Below are 25,783 nucleotides of genomic sequence, written 5' to 3'. Positions count from 1 at the left end.
TAGAAACAGGACTTATGTCAATCCTAGCAGAGAATCGTTTTTGGAAAATGACGCTTTCAGCGGCATGTTTCCGATACTAGTGAAATGAACTTCCATTACATTTCTCTGCCTACCGCGCTTGGTTCGTATTTACTTTCTATTACATTTCTACGTCTACCGCGCTTGTTCTGGTGTGTTATAAATACTTCAAACTGAAAGGAGAAGATTCAGAGTTCAACAAACAAAGGTTGATTTTTTGTATTGATATTCAGTCTGAATTTACTTGCTTTACTAAGGGAAATAACATTCCACTTATATATTTTATCTGTTTTTTCTTCATTCCTTTACAAATGCTTAAAGATATACTTCTTATTGTTACATAGCTTTAGAAATTCACCTAATTTTCTACACTTGAATAAATAGTATTTTCCTAGTACCTGTTATTTTTTTTGCCAGTGTCACTGTGTTATTTTAATGCTGTATGTTTTGTTTAGTTTCAAAAGATATCAAAAACTTATTCAAACTTGTGTGTCGAAAACAAACTAACGATGGCATGACAAAAATCCCAAAACGGTCAAAAGATAAGCAAGTATATACAAAAGTAACAAAACATAGAAAATCTAAAGAGTGCAACAAAAACTAAAAACCTGAGATGATCTCATGTGTTACTGAAGGTTAATCACACCTGGCTATTTTGTGACACCAGTTTATTTTCTGTGTTGTCCTGCGACAATTTTCTGTCTAGACTTTTTTTGAACCATCTGATATACTAGCTGGTTATCTTATGTCATAGATTCGAGTAAAACCTGTACACATGTATACTTTGATTCCTAACCTCCAGGATAACATCCAATCAAATTGAAGTATAAGGTCTTACTCCACCTATTCATATTGTTTACAGATGATAATCTTAATGACAATGCTTGAACTAACATTTATACAACACAAAGCAAACTAGACAACCAAAGTCTCAGTCTACATGCATTAGGAAATTAGCTCTAATGTTGTTGGTTTTTTTTTTTTGATAAATTTCTGTTGATGCCAGATATTAGTTGATTGATTCATACTTTTGAACATTTAGCAGCAGGAATTTCCTGTATATTCAAAACAAGAACAAATTAACATAACAATCAAAAGTTAAGGTGGACAAAATGAAGACAGAAATTTCCAATCCCACTTGAAAATGAGGGTATATTATAAAGGTGTCAGAAATTTCGCCGTGAAACAAATCACGCACGCACATCTCGGATATTATATGCAAGGATTCTTTAACCTACAAGGAATGTGAAACTCATCCAATCATAGACAAACAGACTTCCTTCAAACTGTGGGATTAACAGCTTGATCGAAGAATCAATAAATTACCATATTTTAATACACCAGTTAACACTTTAAGAGCAGATCTTAGATTAGATAGCTCGCTAAATCTATTGACAACGTTTTCTGACTAGGTAATATTGAGCATTCAAAGTTAAATAAAAAAAAAAAGAAAGAGAGGATTTCACAATGTTGCCAAATTTTCTAAACAGCAATATGTGACGCTGAATTAATCCGATGTCCCGTACTTGTATCTGCATGTTGAAGATTGCATGAAATTGAACAGAGTTAATCTAACGAGAATAATGTCAGTCGTTATATTCCGTCGATCTCCGTCTAATCTCCGAATGCCTCGATAGGCTATAGGCCGCTAGAGAGCGCAGAATTATTCGAGTTAGAGTTAATCAGCAAGTGAGTTATAGCCGATTGCATTGAGTGTTTACGTAGAGGTATTTTTTTTTTGGTTAGCTTGATGCTAGCCGAACCGTTAAGTCATTATAAGGTTAGGTACTCTCTTTTAAGGGTGGACTAGTCCGACAGATAAACAATATATCTGTCTGTAGAACTAAACTACTTCAAAAAGAATAGGCGCTTGCAACGGACAGTTGTTATATCCCCGCCGTATCGGAGAGGGCATTTGAATTGGTTGGTGTAATTGTATCTGAGAGTGAACTTTTTGGAATTTTTGGTTCCTCAATGCTCTTCAACTTTGTATTTGTTTGGCTTTATAAATATTTTGATATGAGCGTCACTGATGAGTCTTATGTAGACGAAACGCGCGTCTGGCGTACTAAATTATAATCCTGGTACCTTTGATAACTATTGACTTGTATACTTGTATTTCTGCATTGCTTAATTTAGAAAAAAATTTAAATGGCATAAATTTAACCTTCTTAATCAAAGTCATGCTAATGACACATTTCTAACAAAATCATATCATTTCATGGATTACAATAAAGACTCTGGCAGACCTTGCAGAAACTTGCGCAACATTAAGCAATGTTACTAGTATATCCGAGTATTGCACATAGTCAGCACAATCACTATGACCACAACATATTTCTTTTCAGAATCAAGACATGGCAGATTCTAAGTTTTGTCGTATCCATAAATTATTCCTATCAATATTTTATTCACTGTCTACTTATTTTGTATTTAATTATCTTTGTTTAGAAAATTGTCAAAAGACAAATTGTTTTATATACTGCGACTACTTCTTAATGAAACTAACAGTACAGAGATTGCAAAGCTTTGAAGCGTAAGCACACATAAATTTACACGAACAGACTAGTGTTCATTGCTGTATCCTATAGGTTGTGATGAACATCACTTATCTTCAATGTTACTCCTTCAAACATTTTATCAGGTGTATCCGTCGAATGCAAACGGGAATCTTCCTCAAATCCAACATCTGCATATTCTTGGGATTTTTTGCGCTCCTTTTTGTCATCCATTTTGCCAGACACTAAAGCTTTATTTTTGGACGCGATATTTAAAACATAGTACGAACCTTCTTCTAAAGCATAGTCGGTGTCTGTATCCCCACTGCTCTTCACTGATTGAAGGTTAGAAGGTGATTCACTGTCGTCGTCAAGGATACTAGGGGTAGAACTGTGAACGTTTTCAATTTTTGTTATAACACAAGGGTCCGGACTGCCAGATACGACATAGTTTGGGTTGTATATTATGTTTATATTTTCGTTCTCATAATCGGCTGGTGGGTTTTGTTCTTTTTTCTGTAGCGTGGCATACTTGTCAAGACCGGTTTCGACTTTATTTCTCTTTTGCCTGCTTCTTCTGTTGAATAAAAAGACATCATATAAGCATTGTACAAGAACAAAAATGATGTGTTTAAATAAGTTATGGCATGCCTTTACTAAAATAAGATTACAGCAGAATGCATTGAGTGTGTATAGGTATAGGCAGAAACTTGGTTAGCTTGCTTCTTAGTTGAACCATGAAGTCATTATTAGGTAAGGTATACTACCCTCCTTTCGGAGAAGTCTAGTCATACAGACAGATAGATTGGTTATCTGTCGGTCAAGTCTACTTTTAAAGGAGGTAGTTTACCTAACCTAATAATGACTTCACGGTCAAGCTAGCAAGCAAGCGCCAAAGATATTACCTTTACCCACACAGTCAATGCATTCTGCTGTAAAACAAGTCTTAAAAGAAAGATAAGACCTTAAAGGTCAATTAACACAGACAAAAATAAATTTTAAAGTTTAAGTGAACAAAATATGTTCATAGTTTTTGTATGTTTGTTATATAAATGTGTATTCGTGTTAGTAGATACAAAAAATTGAGAAAGGAAATGGGGAATGTGTCAAAGCGATAACAACCCGACCATAGAGCAGACAACAGCCGAAGGCCACCAATGGGTCTTCAATGTAGCGAGAAATTTCCGCCCCGTAGGCGTCCTTCAGCTGGCCCCTTAAAAATATGTATATTAGTACAGTGACAATGGACGTCATTCTAAACTCCGAATTATACACAAGAAACTAAAATTAAAAATCATACAAGACTAACAAAGGCCAGAGGCTCCTGACTTGGGACAGGCGCAAAATTGCGGCGGGGTTAAACATGTTTATGAGATCTCAACCCTCCCCTATACCTCTAGCCAATGTAGAAAAGTAAACGTATAACAATACACACATTAAAATTCAGTTCAAGAGAAGTCCGAGTCCGAAGAAGGTGTAACAAAAGAAAAAAGAAAATGACAATAATACATAAATAACAACAGACTACTAGCAGTTAACTGACATGCCAGCTCCAGACCTCAATTAAACTGATTGAAAGATTATGTCTTCATCATATGAATATCAGTCACAATACCTCCCGTTAGGGGTTTAATATCATACTTTCATAAAATATATGAGAAGAACATAACCCGTGTCATGCCAACAACTTTTTTTTAAATAAATGTGTTTAGTTCCGATGCAAAGACCCTATAAGTGAATCAATATTAAAACCAAAATATGCAATCTTTAATGACCTGATAACAGTATCGTAACTATAACCCTTCTTAATAAGTCTGTTTAAAGGTTTTGTAAGCTTTTGAGGTGAATACTGACATTTTTGTGCTTTGTAAAGAATATTACCATAAAAGAGTGGATGTGAAATACCTGAACGTATAAGATGTCTGCATGTTGAGTTATATTTACGAATTATTTCCAAATACCGATGATAAAATTTAGTAAATGTTTCGACTGTTTTTGTAATAGCAGTAAATACCTTTTCCAAATGATTAATCCGTTGACTGCAAAGACAGTTGCAATACAAAACCCAACTGTACTGATCACATAGATAGCTAAAAAATAGTATAAAATCATTAAGTCCCATTTACAGATTTCTTATGCAATATAAAGTATTTATAATATATAACGACCTTCAACAATGATCAAAACTCATACAGCATAGCAAGCTATTTAAGACAACAATAAGAATAATTGTACAATTAAAACTAAAAGGCTATCATAGAAACTGATGTGGTGCGCACGGTATCATACGTTTTTTTTAACTGTGACATCGGTGTCATAAGTTTTCACTGTAACATCAATATCATATGTTTTCACTGTTACATCAATATCATATGTTTTCACTGTAACATCCGTAATCATACAATTTTTATACGACCGCAAACATTTTTGCGGTCGTATATTGGTATCACGTTTTCGTCGTCGTCGTCGTCGTCAGCGTCGTCCGAAGACGGATGGTTTCCGGATAATAACTTTAGTATAAGTAAATATAAAATCAATAAAACTTTAACACAATGTTTATAACCACAGATTGATTTTGGGGGTTATGGTCCCTACGGTTTAGGAATTAGGGGCCCAAAGGGGCCCAAAACAAGCATTTATCTAGTGTCAGGACAATAAGTTGTGTATAAGTTTTACAATTGTTCTGAAATTGTACCACAATGTTTAATACCATAAGAAGAAGGTTGGGATATATTTAAAGGGTTATGGGACAAACCGTCTAGGAATAAAAGGCCAAAAAGGGACCAAAACCAAGCATTTTTGTAGTTTCCAGACAATAAATTGGAGTTTCTTTGTCCAGAATGGTTGTTGAATCACCTAAAACCAATGCTTTATGAAATCTTCTTTGAAAATTGGAGTTATCTTTCTTTGTCCAGAATAGTAGTTGAATCAACTTAAATCAATGCTATATACAATATACAATGTAATACATGTATTCACTTTACTATCAACTGATAAATTAAAGCAATCTTTACCATTCAGTGAGTACAAGCACTTTGATTACCATTCTAGGGTTGTGCCCCTTTACAACTGGTAAAATTTACGATTTTTTTAGTTTCTGTTCTCTTAACTTAAGTTTGTCTCAACTAAATTTAATTAAATGTGTATATAATGCTTATTACTTCTAAACTCAGTTTATTAAGCTCATTTTTTGGCAGCTTCACTTTTACAGGTTTTGGGTTATGTCCCTTTATAACGTTATATGCTAGCGAGGGCATCATCTGTGTCCCTTTTGACACATTCCCAATGCATTTATTTTTTTAGAAGTTAATACGTATTAATTAAAATTAATTTTAACCATGACAATTTATATTTTAATATTTTATGAAGTATTTAAATGAGTAGTTATTGTTGCAAACTCCATTAGAAATTTGGATTGAGATTATTTTTGAAATAAGGGAAAAGTGGCGGTGAAAAATAATTTGGGGGGGGGGAGTCAATTTTTCTCATTTCAGATTTCAGAAAATAAAAAGTGTTTTTTTTTTTAGATGATTAATATTCAACAGCATAGTGTGCTGCTCAAAAGCAAAAAAAAAAAGTTCATAAGACCTCATTCATTCTGTGTCAGAAACCTATGCTGTGTCAACTATTTAATCACAATCAAAATTTAGAGCTTGAATGTTGTGTCCATACTTGCTCCAACCGTTCAGGGTTCTACCTCTGCGGTCGTATAGAGCTGCGTTCTGCGGAGCATCTGATTATTATTACATCAGTATCAAATGACGTGTTTTACTGTAACTTTGGGGTCATATGTTGTATAATGTAACTTCGCTATCATACATTTTTTTTATGTATCATCAACAATCAGCAAAGCCCATACCGCATAGTTAGCTATACATTTTAACTGTAACATCGGTATCATACGTTTTTTTTGTGTTATTTAGGTACATGTATCATCAATTTTTATTGTACAGTTATATGATAGTTTATATACCTGTCTTTGATGTTCTATCTTCGACATATTTTCCTTTTCCTTCCAGAACTTGACTAGGAATTGGTAAGAATTGCGTACTATTATCTATATAAATAACATATAGTGATGAATTTCAGACAAAAGACACCAAAAAAGAGTAGTTATCACGGTTATACAATTCCCTATTATTTTTTAAATATACCTTAATTTACAAAAACAAAACGCAAAATTTACAACAACATTATCTTATAATATTTACCCTGATTATAAAGACATTTGAATATATCTGTGTTCAGTCAGAACGCTACCGTTAAAAACAATTAGCTCAGAACTAACATAACTAACATCCAAAGAGAAAAAAAATAGACCTGTTTTTACCATATTTTATATTTCAAATTGTCCGGCCAGAGTCTTGACAAGCTTTAAATCATAAAGATTTCAACCTTCGGTGTTATAAAGGACAAGAGCATTATGACAAAATGTACCAAAGTTGCAAATGAAATTTCAGTAGTTGTAAACTTATCACAGTAACAGTAAATATATATACATTTTGTAATACCTTCGTAGAAATAAGCAGTAAATCCATGATTTCCGAAAGGTTCTTCTGTATGATATATTATAGAAAACTGTCCTTGAGGTACACTAATAGGCTTTGGTATGTCTTTTCCACAGTAAGTGCCTTTTTCTGGAGAGTTGTAGCTAGTTCCCTGTTTAATCTGTTTCAAAAAGGGAGAGAAAAAAATAATTGTTACAGCAAAAGATTTATCAACCAAGAAGGGGAAAACGGCAGTTGGGTTGAAGTCATAAAACTTTGCTCAGTGCTCGGAGCTCAAAAGTCATGCTCGAAACATGAAATCCAGCATTTTGATTGGTTGATTCTTGAGTCTGAGTACAAAAATCGTACTCGAAAGTTTTATGACCGCAAGATCGATGATAATTTCAGAGTCTATGAAACCTAATATGCTGGTCGTTACAAGGAACCATTCTTGATTTGCGCGTCAGAATTGGGATCAATTATTTTTCATAGTTTTACATGTTGTAGTTCTTTTTAGGCTGTTTCGAAAGTTGATGTTTCTTCGCTTTTTTTGTAAAAGTCGATTTGGTACCTTTCATTCGGCATGGATTTTCTATATTCGAGGTAACCAGGATGACAAAATTTATTAATGTATCTATAAACGGATTATTATAAATGTATGACACTAGCGATACGCCATTTCTGCTTGAAAATCGTCATGTATTAGGTAAGAAAGTAGGTAACTCTTTCATTTTGCATGGATATCCGCTTCCGAATTAAAATTGACCAAGCTAGATGTACTAGTATATTAGTCAATGAAAGCTATTATAAGTTCTGTTTGATAATCTTTTTTATTTAGTTAAATACATGTAATTGTAACAGAAGAATGAAACATAAGGTTACCTGAACATATTCAAATGTACATCCTTTACTTTTATCCAAATTAATAGATGTAAACTTCAGTATAACTGGACGATCGTTCTCAATAAGATAAACAAAATCTGTGACCAATGGGTCCCTATTGGGATCAGAGATATAATCTAATGAGTAGTCTGTACTGTTGATCCTCTTTATACAATCTGAACAGTCTGTAGAAATGATATCAATGTGGTTATTGAAAATAAGAATCAACCGAGAAAAAATCCTTTTTTATTAAAAATCAATAGGCTTCAACATGAAATTTCAAAACCACGACACAGTCAATTAAAATTACAACATCAATGAATAAATAAATTTGGTGTATTTACTGTCTTCTGATTGGTTAAAATTATTAGTTTTATTTTCAATGCTGTCAATTTTGATGGCGACACGCCCACTCTGACGTTGTGTATTCATACGCCAACATGTGTGTACGTTGTTATTGTTAATATAAATAATTCTAATATGACGTGCTTCTTTCGCTTTGTAAACAACACCGTGATAAAATTCTCGATATATCTATACTTAGCGCAGACTCCAAGATGTACACAAATGGCTGTTTAAATATGCCTCCCACGTAAATCCACATGTATCGTAACCTATGTGTAAACGGTTGTGGATTTCGCTGTGTTAACAATTACAATTGAATAAAACCCTACAGAGCATTTATTCTGATTATGATGCATAACAAAAAGAATTTACACATTAGAGAACGGAAAAATGGACAAAAACAAAACAAATTAAAATTCCGCGAAATTCCAGTAGTGATTTTTGCGCATTAACGGCATTTCATAACATGACGTCATACGAATGAAAACGTCAAAGCTGAAGGTTTTTCGATTGCGTTTACCTTCTAAACTCGGATACAATTGCATTAAAATAAAGTATTGAGGTAGGTGTTGCTTGTTTTCTGTTCTATTGCAATATTCGCACATTTACTGATTTCAGCAAGTCAACATGGCGGCTCCTTGGTTACAACATGTCAACAGTGAATTTGACGGTAGCTTACGATAAAAAATGCAAATCTAAAATTGCAAATGTTGGGTTTACTGAGAAGTAAAAAAAGTAATCACATTTTTTCCAGCGGTTAGTTAAGAAATCATTCATGCAGGTTTATTAGATTTGTTTTACATTTACCGAACAGTGGGTAAAATAGAACAGCCACACACACGGTATACCCATCATCGCTTCAGTTTTTTAATGATCGTATTTGTCCTATTAGAATCGAAATAATTCATGGAAGCCATAGATTTGTTGTAAATTTACACATGGCCTGGGCCGTGATATTCGTTAATTTTATCCCTCGCTAACGCTCAGGATAAAATTCGAATATCACGGCCCAGGCCATGTGTAAATTTCCAACAAATATATGGCTTCCATGAATTATTTCTTAATTTAAAATGTTCCTTGAGCCTTATTTTTGAAAGAAATTTATTTATAATGAATGGCAATAATTTATTTTGATTTTATTGAACCATAAAACTAATTTTTGACTCTTCACATTTTACATAATCCGCGAAAATGTGAAGAGTCAAAAATTAGTTTTATGGTTCAATAAATTCAAAATAGATAATAGCCATTCATTAAATAACTTTACAATGGTAAACCAGATAATTTAACATGATCACTTCAGAAATAAGTTGGTGAAAATTCAGATATCTTGTTTTTATGGTTAATTAGAAACTAAAGCATGATCAATCCAAAATATCTTAAATATGGTTAATATAGGAGACTCCGGATGCATTTAATATGACGATGAAATACAACTCTTGTGTATGAGACGTTTATCATAATTCCACAGTAAACATTCATGTATATATATTTGAGATAAATTCATTAAGAGTTCATTGGAACCTTAGATCCCGCTGCCAAAAATTTAAAATCGCACCTGTTTAGAAATATACTCCACAAAACAAATGCATATTGAAAATCATCATCGAAACCATGAATATTAACAAAAGGAAAGTGAACGTTCACCTTTTTGTCATAAGATCACAGAGATAAGTTCTTTTATACTGCAATGGACTGCAATCAGCTATTTTACTATACAGATAAAGCTATACGTATAAACGTTAGCTTTATACGTCAATGACCCCAACTAACCTATAAGCCCCGCCTTCTTACCGGAACTACTGTATTTCATCAATAACGTCACGTCACAACCATGACAATGTGTAGTAACAATGGTCAAACTTTTATGAATTTAAACTTGTTATGTCTTCAAATTGTTAATCTATATACAATGTGTATTAACTGTTATTAATTAAGTTCATTTTCCTTTCCAATTCCTTAAAATGTCAATGCCTTACCGCCTGAACTAGGGTCATAGGGAAATACCCTAAAATGGTACCCCAAGAAGGAAATTCCAAACACTTTTTTTTTACAATATTTGTTACATACTTTTTTTTAATTTCTAATTTTTTATCGATTTCAGTATAAAAACAATATACGTATAGTGTCTTGAAATATGAAATTTATTTGTATGAGGCTTAGAAACGGGGGAAATACGAGGTTCTACCGATACGAAGTTCTTATCCAAACGCTTTGCTGATATTATTTGTTTTACGAATTTGCATTCCATAATCTAAGAAATGATACATGAGTATTAGGGTAAGAATGGGGCCACTAATTTCTGTATTTTTAAGATTTATATGGCTTTTTTTTTTATATCTTTAAATAATAATATTTATTCTGTAAAATTCTCGAGAATAAGACTTTTCAGTTAACATTTTCTGCACAGTAATAAGCTGGTTTCTTTATTCTGTACATCCTTCATTTTTTCAGATCATTATCCTATAAACTTATTCTTTTATATTCGACAGTTATTCTTTATACTTTTGCTCCCTATTATTCTTTTTAATTTTTTGCTGATTTTTATCTATTCTTTATTTTATTTGGCCACTTTTCTCTATTCTATAAACCCTATCCAGCCCCTCATACATGTACGTGATGAGTAAATACTCCATTATTGATTATTATGAATACGTAGGTTATTTTTTATACGCACTGTGAAATTCGGCCTTGAAGGTATTGGAATCGACAGGAGCTTCGGATACTAAGGTCAGTGTCAAAACACCAGAGACAGCAAAAATAGGTCTTGGAATGGAACTTCCACAAAATCTAACTGGCTTATCTGTGTCTTCTGTACCATCTTTAACCTAAGAGAAAAGTAAACTAATCATAATAGACATAGATCACATAAATACCATAGATACATGTCAAATTAATAAATTGATATATGTCAATAAAATAAAATATCACTGTGATGATATTCCTGGCCATGGCATACTAGAAGACACACGTGTGAACGGGATTATTATGATCCAGTTTCAACCGATTAAAAACATTCGATGAGTGGTTAACATCAATGCAGTTGCCTTTTTTGTTCAATTTGTCGTAAACCCAACTACTCTTTCTGTCCTCATTTTATGAGTTGTCTGAAATGTTTTATTTACATCTTAAAATCGCGTTTTTCTAATAATGCTGTGTCATTTCTATTTTTTTCATTGGAAATGGACAAAAATGATATGTCGAAATGTTTCTAAGGTTGTTCTTATTATGTCAGTTATGTGATTGAGTGTTGGCTGCTTAACTTCCAGTGGCAAGTATTTCAAACATGTTAAGGAGGAGAACAAACAATATCCAATAGGCAGGTCCTGTTACAGTAAGAGAGACCGTCTGGCATGAAGGTCGGAGAAGTTTGGACTGCCACTGGAAAATGAGAGTATATTGGATAGGGATAGACATTTTGGCTTGGAACAGACCACCTTCGGATCCGTGAAAGAGTTCAAGCAGTTGCCAGGATTGTTTGATGTACAAAGAACATATCACTTTCTGAATACGTGGGATCGGATTAAACCTCCCCATTATGACGGGGCGTGGCTATATACTTGTACACCCCCACCTCACAGTCAAACGGAATCCCCAGATTGGCCATTGTTTTCCTGTCGGTCGGATGAAGACTGAAGTAACCATAGTTCTTTTTCCCAGTCACCGATATGTTTAATGGCATGAAAAAATCACACTTAAAATCTACTCATTTAGGTAAATGATGAAGTTTCCGATGACTGAAAGTGCAAGAAAGTTGTTACAATGGTTCCTTAACGTACATACAGCGTAATATGGAGAAGCAAGCTATATGTAGAATGATCAAACGAGTACGATTTTGGAAACATCTTGACTTAAATTATCTTCCATTTCCCATAAAAGTATAATAAATTATGTTATAAAGATCGTTAAGGGCTAGTTTGTAAACCATTAGGTCTTATTCATTTCTATATGTTTGCAAAAGTGTGCAAACTGTCATGAAGCCTCTTATTAATAAATAGTTTCTCTTTTGTAATTCTCATTGTTAAAACTAGCGACATTGCTGTCATTCTTCGTTCATAATGACGTAATATACTTATAGTAGTATCCTGTACGTAGTATAGTTGTCCTTGTAATATGTTTGTTTTTTACATAATCTCTTCCTAATAAATTAACGAGTCACTCAAACATAAAGACAAACTGAGATAATTTACCTCTATATAAGCCTTTACACAGCCTGAGGAATTTTGAATGTTGACATGAAGAAACCTTAATATAACTGGATCTCCAGAAGGGTTATTGATCACATATGTACAGTTAACATTCCTTCGGCCTTTTGGTGGCTGTATCGTTCCAACTGACGAGTTGATCTGTTGGCTGCATACTGGAAAATTCAGAATAAACAATTCTCATATGCATTCTTACGGAAAGCTTTTCAGTTTACGTTTATCCTTTGAAATAAGTTACAGTTAGATTTTTTTATGTCCACTGAAGAAGAGTCGAATGATTCAAGATTGGCATATTGCAGAAATGATGCTTGGCGTAAGAGAGCTGTAGATTGGCGTAAGAAATATGTAGATTGGCGTAAGAAATATGTAGATTGGCGCACGAGAAATGTATATTGGCATAAGAGTTATCAAAAATGTTATTTAAAAAGTGTCCTATTAAAAAATATCCGATAAAATTGTTGAAGGTAAATGATATGAACCTTCGAATTCTTATATTGTAGGACTTTTAAAAACTGCACAATCATGTTGTTTTTTTAAAATATGAATTTGAATTCGTTAAAGGACATACAAAATCGAAAATCTTACCGCTGACGCTCTCTTCTGCGCAGTATAACAAAAGACCCGTTACAACCAAAACAAAACACAGCCTATCCATTTTAACCCAGCTAGTTGGTACACATCCTATTCGCAAGTAACATATTTAATGAAAATCTGTCAAACCAAGTTGATCGGATATAATACTCAAGTGTTTGGCGATTAGATATTATCAATATATTTTCAAAACAGGAGGAAAGCCGGAAAAACTACGACATATATCGGATATTGTTCACGTTGTTAAATACACGCGTAGGGTTGTACTGCTACATTCTTTCACTATAAAAAAGTTAAAACAAGGGTAAGCACGTACAATGTAGTTGATTCAAACTACGCATAAGAAGTGTAATGCAGTTATATCATGCGTGCATAGTATTCGCGGGACAGACTTTTTTTTTTTATTTCAGACACATGCTTTTTAATGTAAATCTTAGTAAAGAAATAGCTTAATGTTGACAAAATTTTATTTTATCATATGAGCCGCGTCGGATAGAAATCGACCGTATGCAAATATACACAATACATGATTAACCTATTTGGTTTTGAAAAGAAGTTCAACAGAAAGTCTAGGGCTTTGTGCTATAGTTGAGTTATTTATCGAATGCTTAAAAACAGACAAAACTTCATCCTTTATTTTTATTATATTTCGTATATGAATGTTCCAAAATCAACCAATCTTATGCATTTACATATCTACGTTTTTGCATAAGGTCGATTTCTATCCGACGCAGCTCATATATTTATTTTATAAATACGTCTTCAATGCGGTTACAGATTATAATGAATCAGTATCATACTAACAGGTATTAAAACACACAAAACCATAATGAAATTAAAACTCAATTAGTTTGAGTTTTTCAGAACTCAATTAGCTTGAGTTTTTCAGAACTCAATTAGCTCGAGTTTTTCAGAACTCAATTAGCGTGAGTTTTTCAGAACTCAATTAGCTTGAGTTTTTCAGGATAGCGATTTAAACGATTGCATTTGCCATTGGAAGTCGTTCTCATTTTTTACAAGTTAGTAAGATAAGATATTACATTACTTTTCATTAACGCTATATTCATAGCAATATAATATACTGCCATTCCCGAAAAAAGTGACAAATACAAAATATGTTTCAACTATTGCTACTTGAAAAAAAATAATCTCATTTTTCATCTTAAAATTGCTGTATGATATTCAGGATTTGGTTGTGAAAAAAGGATTTTTAACGTGATAGTTCACGAGGTGAAAAGCAGTAAAATGCAGTTCGCAGGAAGTTATGTAACCCTACCTTAATAATTTTTTTGTAACTCAGAGTCGAATATTTGATGCTCTTACTCTACAATAATGTATACTCAGTTGAGAGGCAGCGCCAATTTATAAAGCACAATTTTCATGTCTGGTTTGTGCCGACAGGGGACCAAACTCGCGTCTTCCACACTCGAAAAATAGATAAACGACGAATGAAATGATTGATCTTATATTATTAAGAAGTTTATTTTGTAAAACACCAATAAAATACTTAAGTTTTCTTTATTACTTGTATGTAACAAATACAGGAATGTAACCCTTAAAGTGTATTGCTTCTAAGCTATTTTATCCCAAGGGGGATTGGGAATTATAGATATGTGATATCGTCTGTCTGCTTTCAAGCGGCAAATGAACGTACTCTTGCCACAGTCGGGATGGTATAAGTACACAGCCACGTCCAGTCATAATGGAGACTTTAAACCCGAAGTATCGTATATGTAGAGAGAGTAATACAGTGATTATCTCTGCACGTTGAGAACACTTGCAACAACTCTTTGAGGCCCTAGGTAGCCTGTTGCAAGGTAAAATTTCTGTTCATATCCAATATACTGGGTCATCAAATTCCTGTTGCAATCTATTTTCTCCGACTTTCATCCACGACTGCATCTATAATATGAACATAATGAACTATATACGTCTGGTACCGTACTCATTGTTTATTTGTTCTCTTCCTGAACATGCATGGCATATTTGCCACTGTACGTTAGGCAAACATTAAACCAATCAATCAAAGCTATGTATTAGTTCTGCGCGACAAAAACGTAAGAAATATTTTATCAACTATCTATTCGTGTAAATGACCTGATAAAATGATACGTGTACTGCTTAAACAGGCTTGGATGTGTACACATAAACTAAAATCATTTTAAAAGATGCATTGCTGCAGTAAACAATGCCTTTCGCTCGTTTGGAAAGATGCACTTAAAAATTCACGAGGTGAGTGATATTTTCAATTTATATTCATCCGTTTATTGATTGATCGTTGATCGATGTCGACCCGTAGAGAAGAAAACAAACGGCTAGTGTGTAAACAATATTATATACTATCTCTTTTTCTCAATCGTGATGATATATTTAATTTTCAATCAAAAGTAAAATGTAAAATCACTTATGGAATAAAATGTGAATGAAATTGATTTCCTTTGCAAAACAACACTATAAGATTAAGGTACACATGATACATGTAGATGATCATGATGTACATGTATAATATGTGTAATTTTGGTCGCATTATCTTAACTCAGATTGAATGCGGGGGAAACTACAATAAACCGTGTGAGACAACTCCTAAATGATATTATTATACAGTAGCTTCCTTTTATAAAACGAGAATAACATAGTAATTTCTTTCGTCCGAAAAGCTTACATACAACTTAAAACAGAAAGTACACAGCCATATACATATATATGTACAGAGTCAACTCTTCTATGATACTTGTGCACTGTCACGAAAAAGTACCTTGCAGAGAATGCCATGCCATAATGTCCCTGGTAGGATCACTGTTAAGATGACTGTGTCTTTTCTGATTTAGTTGTATGCGCACAATATATCTAAATTGTGCGCACAGTATATTTAAATTGTGCGCACAGTATATTTAAATTGTGCACACAAGATATTATTTTGTGCGCACAGTATATTATTTTGTGCGCACAATATAATTAATTTTCTTTGCATGTCCATAGCGGGGCTCCGTAGTGTACCATGATTTTCGTAAACATTTTTTTCAGCATTTCACAGACCAGCCTTTTGTTCACAGAAAATTGCAACAGTTGAGCCATCTTCTCCTAATGTTCGAACGGAAATCCCTGGACCAAAGTCTCGACAGCTGTTAAAAGAACTGGACCGTATTCAGGTTTGTTCTAGGATTTATATTTCTTGACTTCAAAATATGGTCAGTTATAGTGGCAATGAAATATTCTGCACTAGTTTGTGTTAAAGTTGTTTTCTCCGTAACAGGTTTTGGTGCCTCGAATAGCATTTTCAAATTTTAAAAGCTCATGTAAATAAACTTCTTGTTTATATAATTTGTTTCTAGTCAAGATTTGTAAATAAAACCTCACCAATAAGAAAAGTATTTACACGGCATCATGTTCTACAATCTCTTGTTAAATACGCAATATAAGAAAAAAATTAGATCTCCGAATTAGTCACTCTTTATACCTGATGGCTGTATGGACGCGTATTTTGACGAATCATAAGAGTAAAAACGGAGATATAATTCTAATAAAATTGTGTAAGACATGTATTTAAGATCTTACATGGTGAAAATTCACTTATCCGATAAGGGACTAATCCAGTATGTTGCTTTCAATACACAAAGAAGACAAGATGAGTGAATTCTATATGAATGCATTGCTTTTCTTTTGACTGCAACTGAAAAATGGTGTAGAAGATTTTGGCTGAAATTATGTCTGTATCAGGCTACCTATGGACCAATCAGTGTTCTTGCAAGGTATCTTTAACTTGCACGCAGACAATTTGACACTGTCTCCAGACAACGTTTCTTATTCTGAGCGAACGAAACTGCGAATTGATATATCCCACTTAGCCGAACAGACACCCGACTTAATTACTGCCAAACTAGCATTGTCCAAAGAAAGGTCATATTTCTAAATCCTTGTCAACTTGGAGATTAGAAAAAAATAGACGACTAAACATGCGTGCATGACATTAACAATGAGGCGCTGTCTCAGCAGATAAGAAAGTGTGCTTGACATAATTAGAATATGGATATGTGTTATTTTATAATTTTAAAGTTAGGAAATATATATAACATCAATTCTAACCAAAACGGCTGACATGAATTAACTTTAGGTCATTTATGAGAAACCGACCTTGCAATACAAGTGAACAAAAAATAGACACCTAAAATTTCGGTTTTCATAGATTTTGTCCTATTAATTATATTTGTAAATGTTTTAAAATAATCATTACAGAATACAGGAGCGGTTCAGTTCTTTGCTGACTATGATAAGAGTTATGGGAACTACCTTGTTGACGTAGATGATAATTGTATGTTGGATCTGTACACACAGATTGCTTCTATCCCCATAGGTATGTATAATTCTACACAAACGGATAGTCATACATTTTTATGTTTACATATTTCAGTCGGTATGCACAATATTCCACAAAGAGTAGTTCAGATGTCCCTATGGTGTATGACGCCGGGATCTGACAAGCAGCCACCGGACGTCAGCATAAACATTGATATCTTCTTCACCTTTTTGTCATTCTATAAGTCATATTAAACTGGGTTTTATCATAAAGCACGAATTCCATTATAGCATCAATATTTATTCTTATTTTCTTTAGGGTATAACCACCAGAGTTTGATTGATGCTGTGAAGAACGAAGACAATTTGGTATGTGTGTGTTATGAATTTTGTCATTTGTGTATATTTATAATTTCAAAACTGAAACATTTTATGTGACCAATTCTTGTTATAAAAGAAAAAAACTACAGTGCAGCTATATAAATTTGAAAGTAATATATTGAAGAAAAAAAAAGACTTTGACCTCAGTAGAATAAACTTGTGAAATGATTGAGTTATCGTATTCCAATACAGTTGGCTCTACATAATTGAGAATACATAGAAACGCAATTATGTTCATCGCTGTCTGCAACCGTCTTATTGAAAATTTATTCAATAACATATACACATGCATGGCAATCAATGTCCTTTCGCGTATTTCATGAATAGGCTATTAATTCAATCGAATGTCAGGGTTTTTTGGCGTCAAGTTCGAAAGTTCCATCTTTCCCTTTTGACATGTTATGTTTGTTTATTTTATTTTAAAACTTTCTCATTTAACGGACATTGATAACTTACCGAAATATATTATGAATAAAAGTATATGTTTTCTCTCCAAATGTTATGGTTCTACTGCATGCACATGCTTGTTTAATTTCAGTCGACTTTTGTGAACCGACCGGCACTAGGATGTTACCCACCCGGAGATTGGATAACTAGATTACAAACATCACTGTTAGCGGTAGGACTTTATTATCAACCAATATATACATAAATCAGACAAATAACTGAACGAAAACAAGAACACAGCGAAAATGTCAAAATAAACTTGTACAAAAGTAACTGTATAGAGTATGAAGCGTATAAAACACTTTACACAAATGACTTGCATTGGTAGCTATCATTTGAACTGTATAATTGTCGAATAAAATGCATGATTCACTAAATGATCTACATGTAAACGTATTTGTTGGGTTTGTACACTCAAGATGTTACTTTGAACTACCTTCCATATATACTTTAACATAATTAATGACGATCTTGTCCGTCGGTCCGTTATTTTCGTTACATGTAAGCAATCTTCTGTTTTTAAAAGAAGGACTTCATTATCAAATTCTTTGATTTAAGAGATGATTTGAATTTTGGTCTAGAACTGCATAATTTTGGGTGCTACCGTGTGAGGGATTTTCATATTTTGGGTGCTACCGTGTGAGGGATTTTCATATTTTGGGTGCTACCGTGTGAGGGATTTTCATATTTTGGGTGCTACCGTGTGAGGGATTTTCATATTTTGGGTGCTACCGTGTGAGGGATTTTCATATTTTGATCTAGAACTGCATAATTTTGGGTGTTACCGTGTGAGGGATTTTCATATTTTGATCTAGAACTGCATAATTTTGGGTGTTACCGTGTGAGGGATTTTCATATTTTGATCTAGAACTGCATAATTTTGGGTGTTACCGTGTGAGGGATTTTCATATTTTGGGTGTAGTTCCTTTCTGTATTAGTATTGACGATTCATTGAATCTTTATTTTACACATGATGCAATGGAATATTTCAGCAATATGTCTAATACTATTTTGGGTATTGTTTGATCGACTCTTATGCAATTCATTGTTCCACCATGTAAACGAAGTTTAAATCATAAAATCATATAACAGTGTTAGCATGATACTTATGAGCTTTAAATGTTTACATAGGTTGCACCACCTGGTCTCTCTGAAGTACAGACCATGGCATGTGGAGCTTGTTCAGTTGAACATGCACAGAAAGCAATGTTTATTGCTTTTCAGGTAAAATTTTAATTATGATTATTTTTAACAGTTGAATTGTTTAGTTTACTTGCGTAGCCAAGTTTTAATTTTCGATGCCGTTGTTTCAGCATTATGCGTCTGTTTGTCATAATTGTGAAACTCTTTCGAAAAATTATTTCAATAAAATCAAACTTCAAACGGTGTCTTCTTTTATATTGAATTTTTTTTTTTTTTTTTAAATCTACGTAACATATTTTTTATCTGTTTCAAGGAAGACATGCACAGTGAGATTTGAGATTTTCAATCATAAAACTTTACATATTAGAAACATGACATGCTCTTATTACTAAAAACAACATATTTCAGGCGCATGTATTTTTTTTTAATGTAGAGAAGAAAACGAGGAGGAGCTCCCCCAACACAAGAAGAACTTCAGTCGTGTAAAACAAATGATCTTCCAGGCACCCCTAATTTGTCTGTATTGTCTTTTAAAAATGCTTTTCATGGAAGAACTATGGGTACGTAGATCCAGTGTATAATACTTCTAGAGGGCTTGTTACTTTGTGATAACCTTGACCCATTTAATACTGCTCGTTTCTATAAACTATTTATATGTTAAAATAAACAAACTAAAACTAACAGATGAGAAAACTATGTATGAGTCAATTATATCTAATGATGTAGTACCAACATAAAATTTATAAGCAATGGATGGTGAAAAAATTAAGACCCTTCCAGTCAAAATGGAAACTAAAATCATCTTAGTTACAATAGGTACACTGGTGTGAATCAAATGTCTTTTTGGGGCATGACTAGTCTGATAAGTTAGGTATCTTGTACATTAAAATAAATTGAGACAACCACATGGTAGTTGTATTGAAGTTTGAAGTAAATTATAAATTTCTGCATTTTTGCAATTGTAAGTCAACTGCTGTATCCTTGTCTTCTATTGAAGTTTGTTTTTAAAATTTGTGTGATTTTGCAGGTGCATTAGCTCTAACACATACTAAACCTATGCATAAATTAGATTTCCCACAACCTAAATGGCCTATTGCTACATTTCCAATATCAAAGTATCCCTTAGAGGACAACGTCAGAGAGAATCAAGCCGAGGAGAAACGATGCCTTGAAGAGGTAGTATATTGTACTCTATGTTATTGTCTAGTGTAATGAAAACATTTTAAACACATTTTCATTTCAAACACAATAGATTTATCTTAAGTTGGCAAAATAAAACATTAACTAAAAAGAAAAACAATTCCGGTGTCTAATTATTTTGATCATGTAAAGAAAATATTACTCATGCCATGTTCAATATAATATTCATAAATGTCTATAATAATGAACAGAAATGAAATCACACATAGGCCTTTGGTGTAAAACAAAGTTTAAGTTATGTGTTATACATATTCGCTGACTGTTCGTATTATTAGTCGAAAAACAGTGAGGTTGTGAATTCGAGTCCTACACGACACTAATCTTAGAACAACTATGTTTGTCAGTTTTCCAAATGAAGGTCGGTGGTTCTCTACAGGCTTTCCAACTCTTCTAACCAATAAAACTGACCTCGAAATAGCCAACAGAGCTGAAAGTGCCATCAATCTTATTATTTTTTTAGGAAAATGATAATTTGTGTATTACATAATTTTGCTAAAAATAAATGTTATTACGTTTTATGCAAAATATTAACCGTATGCTTTATCTCACGTTTTTGTGCTTATTAAATTAATAATGAACACGCTTAGAATTGTCTTACATAGATGAATAATTTTATGTATGAATATATTTTTAAGGTTGAAGATTTAATTGAGACGTGGAAGAAGAAGGGTGAACCTATTGTTGGAGTAGTTATAGAACCAATACAGGGAGAGGGAGGAGACAACTTTGCCTCACCACAATTCTTTCAAGGTTTACAAGATATATGTATCAAGGTAATTCTTCCTTCATATTTTTTAGTTTTCATTACAGTGTTATAGCTGTTTTCCAGGATCAATAGTTATCAAAGGTACCAGGATTATAATTTATGAGGCCAGACGCGTGTTTCTTTTCTACCTCAGGAATAGATTACCTTAGCTGTATTTGGCAAAACATTTAGGAATTTTGGTCCTCAATGCTCTTCAATTTCGTACTTTATTTGGCCTTTTTAACTTTTTTTTATTCGAGCGTCACTGATGAGTCTTTTGTATTTTCATCAAAAGAAATGATTATCCATAGTTTTCATTGTATAGAAAAGATATGTTCGAATAACGTCTACCTGCAAATATCAGATGCATCTATAGTATGAAAAAATTGACAATCAATCCAAGAATGTGGATCTTCAGATGCAAAGGACACAGCATTTTGCATTCTTCTAAAAGGGAGAGATTACGTTGGACATGTACAAAGAGAGTTTGTCTCACATATGGCCGCCTTTAGGGGGTTGTTGTAAAAGAGGGACGAAAGATACCAAAGGGACAGTCAAACTCATAAATCTAAAACAAACTGACAACGCCATGGCTAAAAATAAAAAAAAGACAAACAGAAAAACAATAGTACACACGACACAACATAGAAAACTAAAGAATAAACAACACGAACCCCACCAAAAACTAGGGGTGATCTCGGGTGCTCCGGAATGGTAAGCAGATCCTGCTCCACATGTGGCACCCGTAAGATTCTTCATGTTGTTTCAGATTCAACGTCCCTATTCTGACAGTTTCAGCGTTTTCATGTATGCACACAGCTAAATGGACGACCATGTGTTGGAGTCGTACCGGTCAGAGAGAGAAATAGGAAACAACTACTAGTATACTCCGTGATTTTGTTGGAAGGTGTCATTGATGTTATCACTTATTATGTATTCACTTTTAAAATTTGGAGAAGAAATGTAGCATGACGATTTTCTAGATCCTTTGTTTATTTTCCCTCTTATTTCAGAATGATATCTGTTTCAATTTAGACGAGGTGCAAACCGGTTGTGGTGTAACAGGTTTATTCTGGGCTCATGAACATTTCAATCTTAAACAACCACCAGATATCGTTACATTTAGTAAAAAGATGTTAACTGGAGGCTTTTACTACAGGTCTGAATACAGATCACAGGAGGTAATGTATTTAATTCCATTACTTTTTTATCTTCTGGAATTTACATTTAACAAGACAATCTCTAAGCATTTGCTAGAATTTGAAGACACACATGCGTTCATTATGCTTGGATAGTTACTGATAGTTTTTAAAATTGTCCGTTTATAAATTTTGAAATTATTAAGAAACTAAGGTTTCAACTCCCTCAGGCAAAGTTGACTTTAGATGAATTTGGCTATTTATTCAGGTATTTTTGTCATATAGCTCTTCAACGGTTTCGGTACTTATACATCTTCTGATTTCAAATGTTTGGCTTTGAGCGTTCCTGATGAAGATAAATCCAGAAAAGCGCTTCGGACGCATAGAATTATGAACGTGTTGTTTCCAATTTCTTAACACTTATATTTAGATGTAGCAAATGTTAGGGTTTGCATTTTACCAATTTATAACCTCTTTGACAGAATCACAATTTCTTTATAATTTAGAAATTAATAAAAATCATTAGAGGTATATTCATTGTCAAACAATATTAAAAGGAACGAATCGTGTCCAGACTGTTAGGGAAATTAGGAGAGGTCTGGTTCGCATCACTTTATTTCCATATTCCTTATGGTATCTATTAAAGGCATATTTAATTTAGCCATTTTGAATGTTTTATAATTTATTTATGTGTCAGAAAAAAGACATTGTATAAATAAACGCCTCATATTTGTCTTTCGAGTGAACTTGATGGAGACCGTTCTAGAATCATATGTCTTGTTCACTGAAACTGGTGTTGAATTTTGAACTGTTTCGGTTCTTATTTCAAATATCCTGCTTCGAATGTACACGAGTAAGGCAAATCCAGAAAACTTCGAATGTACACGAGGAAGGCAAATCCAGAAAACTTCGAATGTACACGAGGAAGGCAAATCCAGAAAACTTCGAATGTACACGAGGAAGGCAAATCAAGAAAACTTCGAATGTACACGAGGAAGGTAAATCCAGAAAACTTCGAATGTACACGAGGAAGGCAAATCCAGAAAACTTCGAATGTACACGAGGAAGGCAAATCCAGAAAACTTCGAATGTACACGAGGAAGGTTAATCCAGAAAACTTCGAATGTACACGAGGAAGGTTAATCCAGAAAACTTCGAATGTACACGAGGAAGGCAAATCCAGAAAATTACTTCTGACGCATAAAATTATAAAGTGTTGTTTTAATTTTTAAATTGGTTTTTATCAAAGGTCGAAACTATGTTTTTGTAAGATGTCCAATTACCATGAATGTTAAAGACACATTCAATGAAACATTCAGAAGAGTCAATTGAGTGTTTTTGTTGCAGTTTGTAGAATTTGAATTATTTCCTTTATCCTGAATCTGAAGTAGTTATTTTGTAGATAATAACATTTGGAGTATATTCATTTAGAATTGAGAATAGTATTTGTTTCCCTGAGTTGTTAAGTGAGAACTTAAATTTGTGAAATTTTCTGTTTTTTATCTCTCAATTTGACGGTTTTTTTTCTCTCAATTTGTCGTTGACTTTAAATTAGTGTCTTTTTATCTTTAAAGGCTTTCAGAATATTTAACACATGGGTCGGTGACCCATCAAAGGTAGTTTTACTAGAGGCTGTAATTAAAGTCATCAAGCGGGACAATCTTCTAAATCGAGTTACAGAAATTGGAAATTATCTATGGCCTGAAGTAGAAAAAATACAGGTTAGTTTAAAATTGTTAATTATTTGAGTACTCTTCAGACGAGTAAAAATATAATGTTTTGTAAATTAATTGATACCCCTTTTTGCTCAAGATAAAAAGATAAAAGCAACATCGATTTTGAAATCATTCAAATTTACTGACTGTTTATACTGGGATAGGGATGGAATATGTGGCAGTCGTATGGGGGAAAATGATAAAAGGTACTTATATATGAGGATTTAGTACATAGTTACTCTAATGCAACGGGAACACCTTAATTTGCTACGTAATCTGATCATTTGACCTGAAATTTGTCTTGTTCTTTGTAAAACAAGAACTTTTGAGGATGTTCCAATGGTGGAGTTTATTCTAACTAAAACCTTGTATTCTTTAAAATATATTGTTACTCTTTTGGGAAAAGTTGTCTGGACATTATGAAAATAACTCATATTCAAGCATAAACCATGTTGGTGTTCTTCATGTACTTGCAAACCATCATTTTCAGAAAAAATATCCGGATGTGCTAAGCAGAGTACGAGGTTTAGGCATAACGGGAGCAGTAGATTTTCCAACCATAGACGATAGAAATAAAGCAATATCCAAGTTATTATCAAAAGGTATACTATACACCTAATAATAGTCTACAATATATGACCTGTATTATAAATAAAAGGACATATAAGACATGCGTTTATGAAAAGCAACCGAAACCACAAAAACAAAAAATTAACTTGAAAATCTGGTTTTCAGCAAATCCCTAGTGTGTTGGTAATGTGTCGATATATATAATAACGGAGAAACAAGGGACAACGAACACTAAGATTCAGTAAAATAACGTTTTCCTTTTGGTCAAGAATAAGTACAATGATATACCTTAAAACTGAGTATCTCGTAAGAATAAATCACCGCTCTCAAAGCTGAATGTCCGGGAGACTACACATAATTCTATGACACTATTTATTACATTGTTATATGAAAGATATTTGAAAATAAAATGATATACTTGATTCAAAAATGTTTTAATCAAAATAGCCAATTGTACAAAGAAAAGCATTACAGTACACTATGATATTGTTATAGGTGTTAATACCGGTGCCTGTGGAGAAAGCTCACTCAGACTGAGACCCACTCTTACCTTACAGAAACACCATGTCGACATTTTTCTGGACAAGTTGAATTCAGTTTGCCAAGAAATGAACTAACTTCTGATCATGATATCGATTGATTCCTATTTATTTACACTTGCAATGTAGAATTATTTTATTCAAGACAATTTGAAATTTCAGTAATAAGTTGAAATATTGAAATCTTTAAATCTTTGCTAGCTAATTTACAAATGTATTCAAGTAGTATATAAAGGCAACAGTAGTATACCGCTGTTTAAAAGTCATAAATCGATTGGAAAAAAAAAAAACTAAAACCGAGTGAAACACATCAACTATAAGAAGAAAAAAAATCGGAACAGCAGAAACACTGAAGTGAAACTAAGAAAAACAATATCAATGCAACATGCAAAGAAACGAACTCTTAGATAACAACATAATTATGTGTTTTTCTATATATCATAAAATCACAAGTTGATCAATCTCAACATTGTCTTAAACATCAATTACTGTTGTAAAATAAACGTTCATGTATTTATGCCCCACCTACGATAGTAGAGGGGCATTATTTTTCTGGTCTGTGGGTCCGCCCGTTCGTCCGTCCGT

General features: G+C 33.1%; 2 protein-coding genes across 2 annotated transcripts; one reads left to right on the top strand and one right to left on the bottom strand.

The window, feature by feature from the left end:
• Positions 1–2,164: 2,164 nt before the first annotated feature.
• Positions 2,165–13,275, bottom strand: LOC139489292 (uncharacterized). Its single transcript, XM_071275569.1, has 8 exons — positions 13,021–13,275; positions 12,421–12,590; positions 10,908–11,058; positions 7,886–8,070; positions 7,028–7,184; positions 6,490–6,573; positions 4,531–4,606; positions 2,165–3,093 (listed from the first exon to the last, which is right to left on the bottom strand). Exons 1-8 carry the CDS (start codon positions 13,088–13,090, stop codon positions 2,604–2,606), a joined length of 1,383 nt encoding a protein of 460 aa, XP_071131670.1. The 5' UTR covers positions 13,091–13,275; the 3' UTR covers positions 2,165–2,603.
• Positions 13,276–15,101: 1,826 nt separating this feature from the next.
• Positions 15,102–25,460, top strand: LOC139489290 (4-aminobutyrate aminotransferase, mitochondrial-like). Its single transcript, XM_071275565.1, has 13 exons — positions 15,102–15,258; positions 16,051–16,175; positions 17,260–17,377; positions 17,639–17,688; positions 18,239–18,319; positions 19,279–19,371; positions 19,724–19,850; positions 20,318–20,466; positions 21,126–21,263; positions 22,249–22,416; positions 23,949–24,095; positions 24,580–24,691; positions 25,155–25,460. Exons 1-13 carry the CDS (start codon positions 15,195–15,197, stop codon positions 25,274–25,276), a joined length of 1,494 nt encoding a protein of 497 aa, XP_071131666.1. The 5' UTR covers positions 15,102–15,194; the 3' UTR covers positions 25,277–25,460.
• Positions 25,461–25,783: the final 323 nt, after the last annotated feature.

The sequence above is a fragment of the Mytilus edulis genome, chromosome 9 (genome assembly GCF_963676685.1).
Source record: "Mytilus edulis chromosome 9, xbMytEdul2.2, whole genome shotgun sequence".
Classification (NCBI taxonomy): domain Eukaryota; kingdom Metazoa; phylum Mollusca; class Bivalvia; order Mytilida; family Mytilidae; genus Mytilus; species Mytilus edulis.
Note: the sequence above shows the minus strand (reverse complement) of the source record. Positions and strands in the feature narration are given on the sequence as shown.

Excerpts from the sequence above, each read along its gene's own strand:
- LOC139489292 (XM_071275569.1), bottom strand. The coding sequence starts at position 13,090 with ATGGATAGGCTGTGTTTTGTTTTGGTTGTAACGGGTCTTTTGTTATAC. Across the intron at positions 12,591-13,020 it reads CGCAGAAGAGAGCGTCAGCG|TATGCAGCCAACAGATCAAC; the intron begins GTAAGATTTTCG and ends TGAATTTTCCAG. Across the intron at positions 8,071-10,907 it reads CTTCAAGGCCGAATTTCACA|ACTGTTCAGATTGTATAAAG; the intron begins GTGCGTATAAAA and ends TCATTTCTACAG.
- LOC139489290 (XM_071275565.1), top strand. The coding sequence starts at position 15,195 with ATGCATTGCTGCAGTAAACAATGCCTTTCGCTCGTTTGGAAAGATGCA. Across the intron at positions 16,176-17,259 it reads AAGAACTGGACCGTATTCAG|AATACAGGAGCGGTTCAGTT; the intron begins GTTTGTTCTAGG and ends TAATCATTACAG. Across the intron at positions 24,096-24,579 it reads CTGAAGTAGAAAAAATACAG|AAAAAATATCCGGATGTGCT; the intron begins GTTAGTTTAAAA and ends CATCATTTTCAG.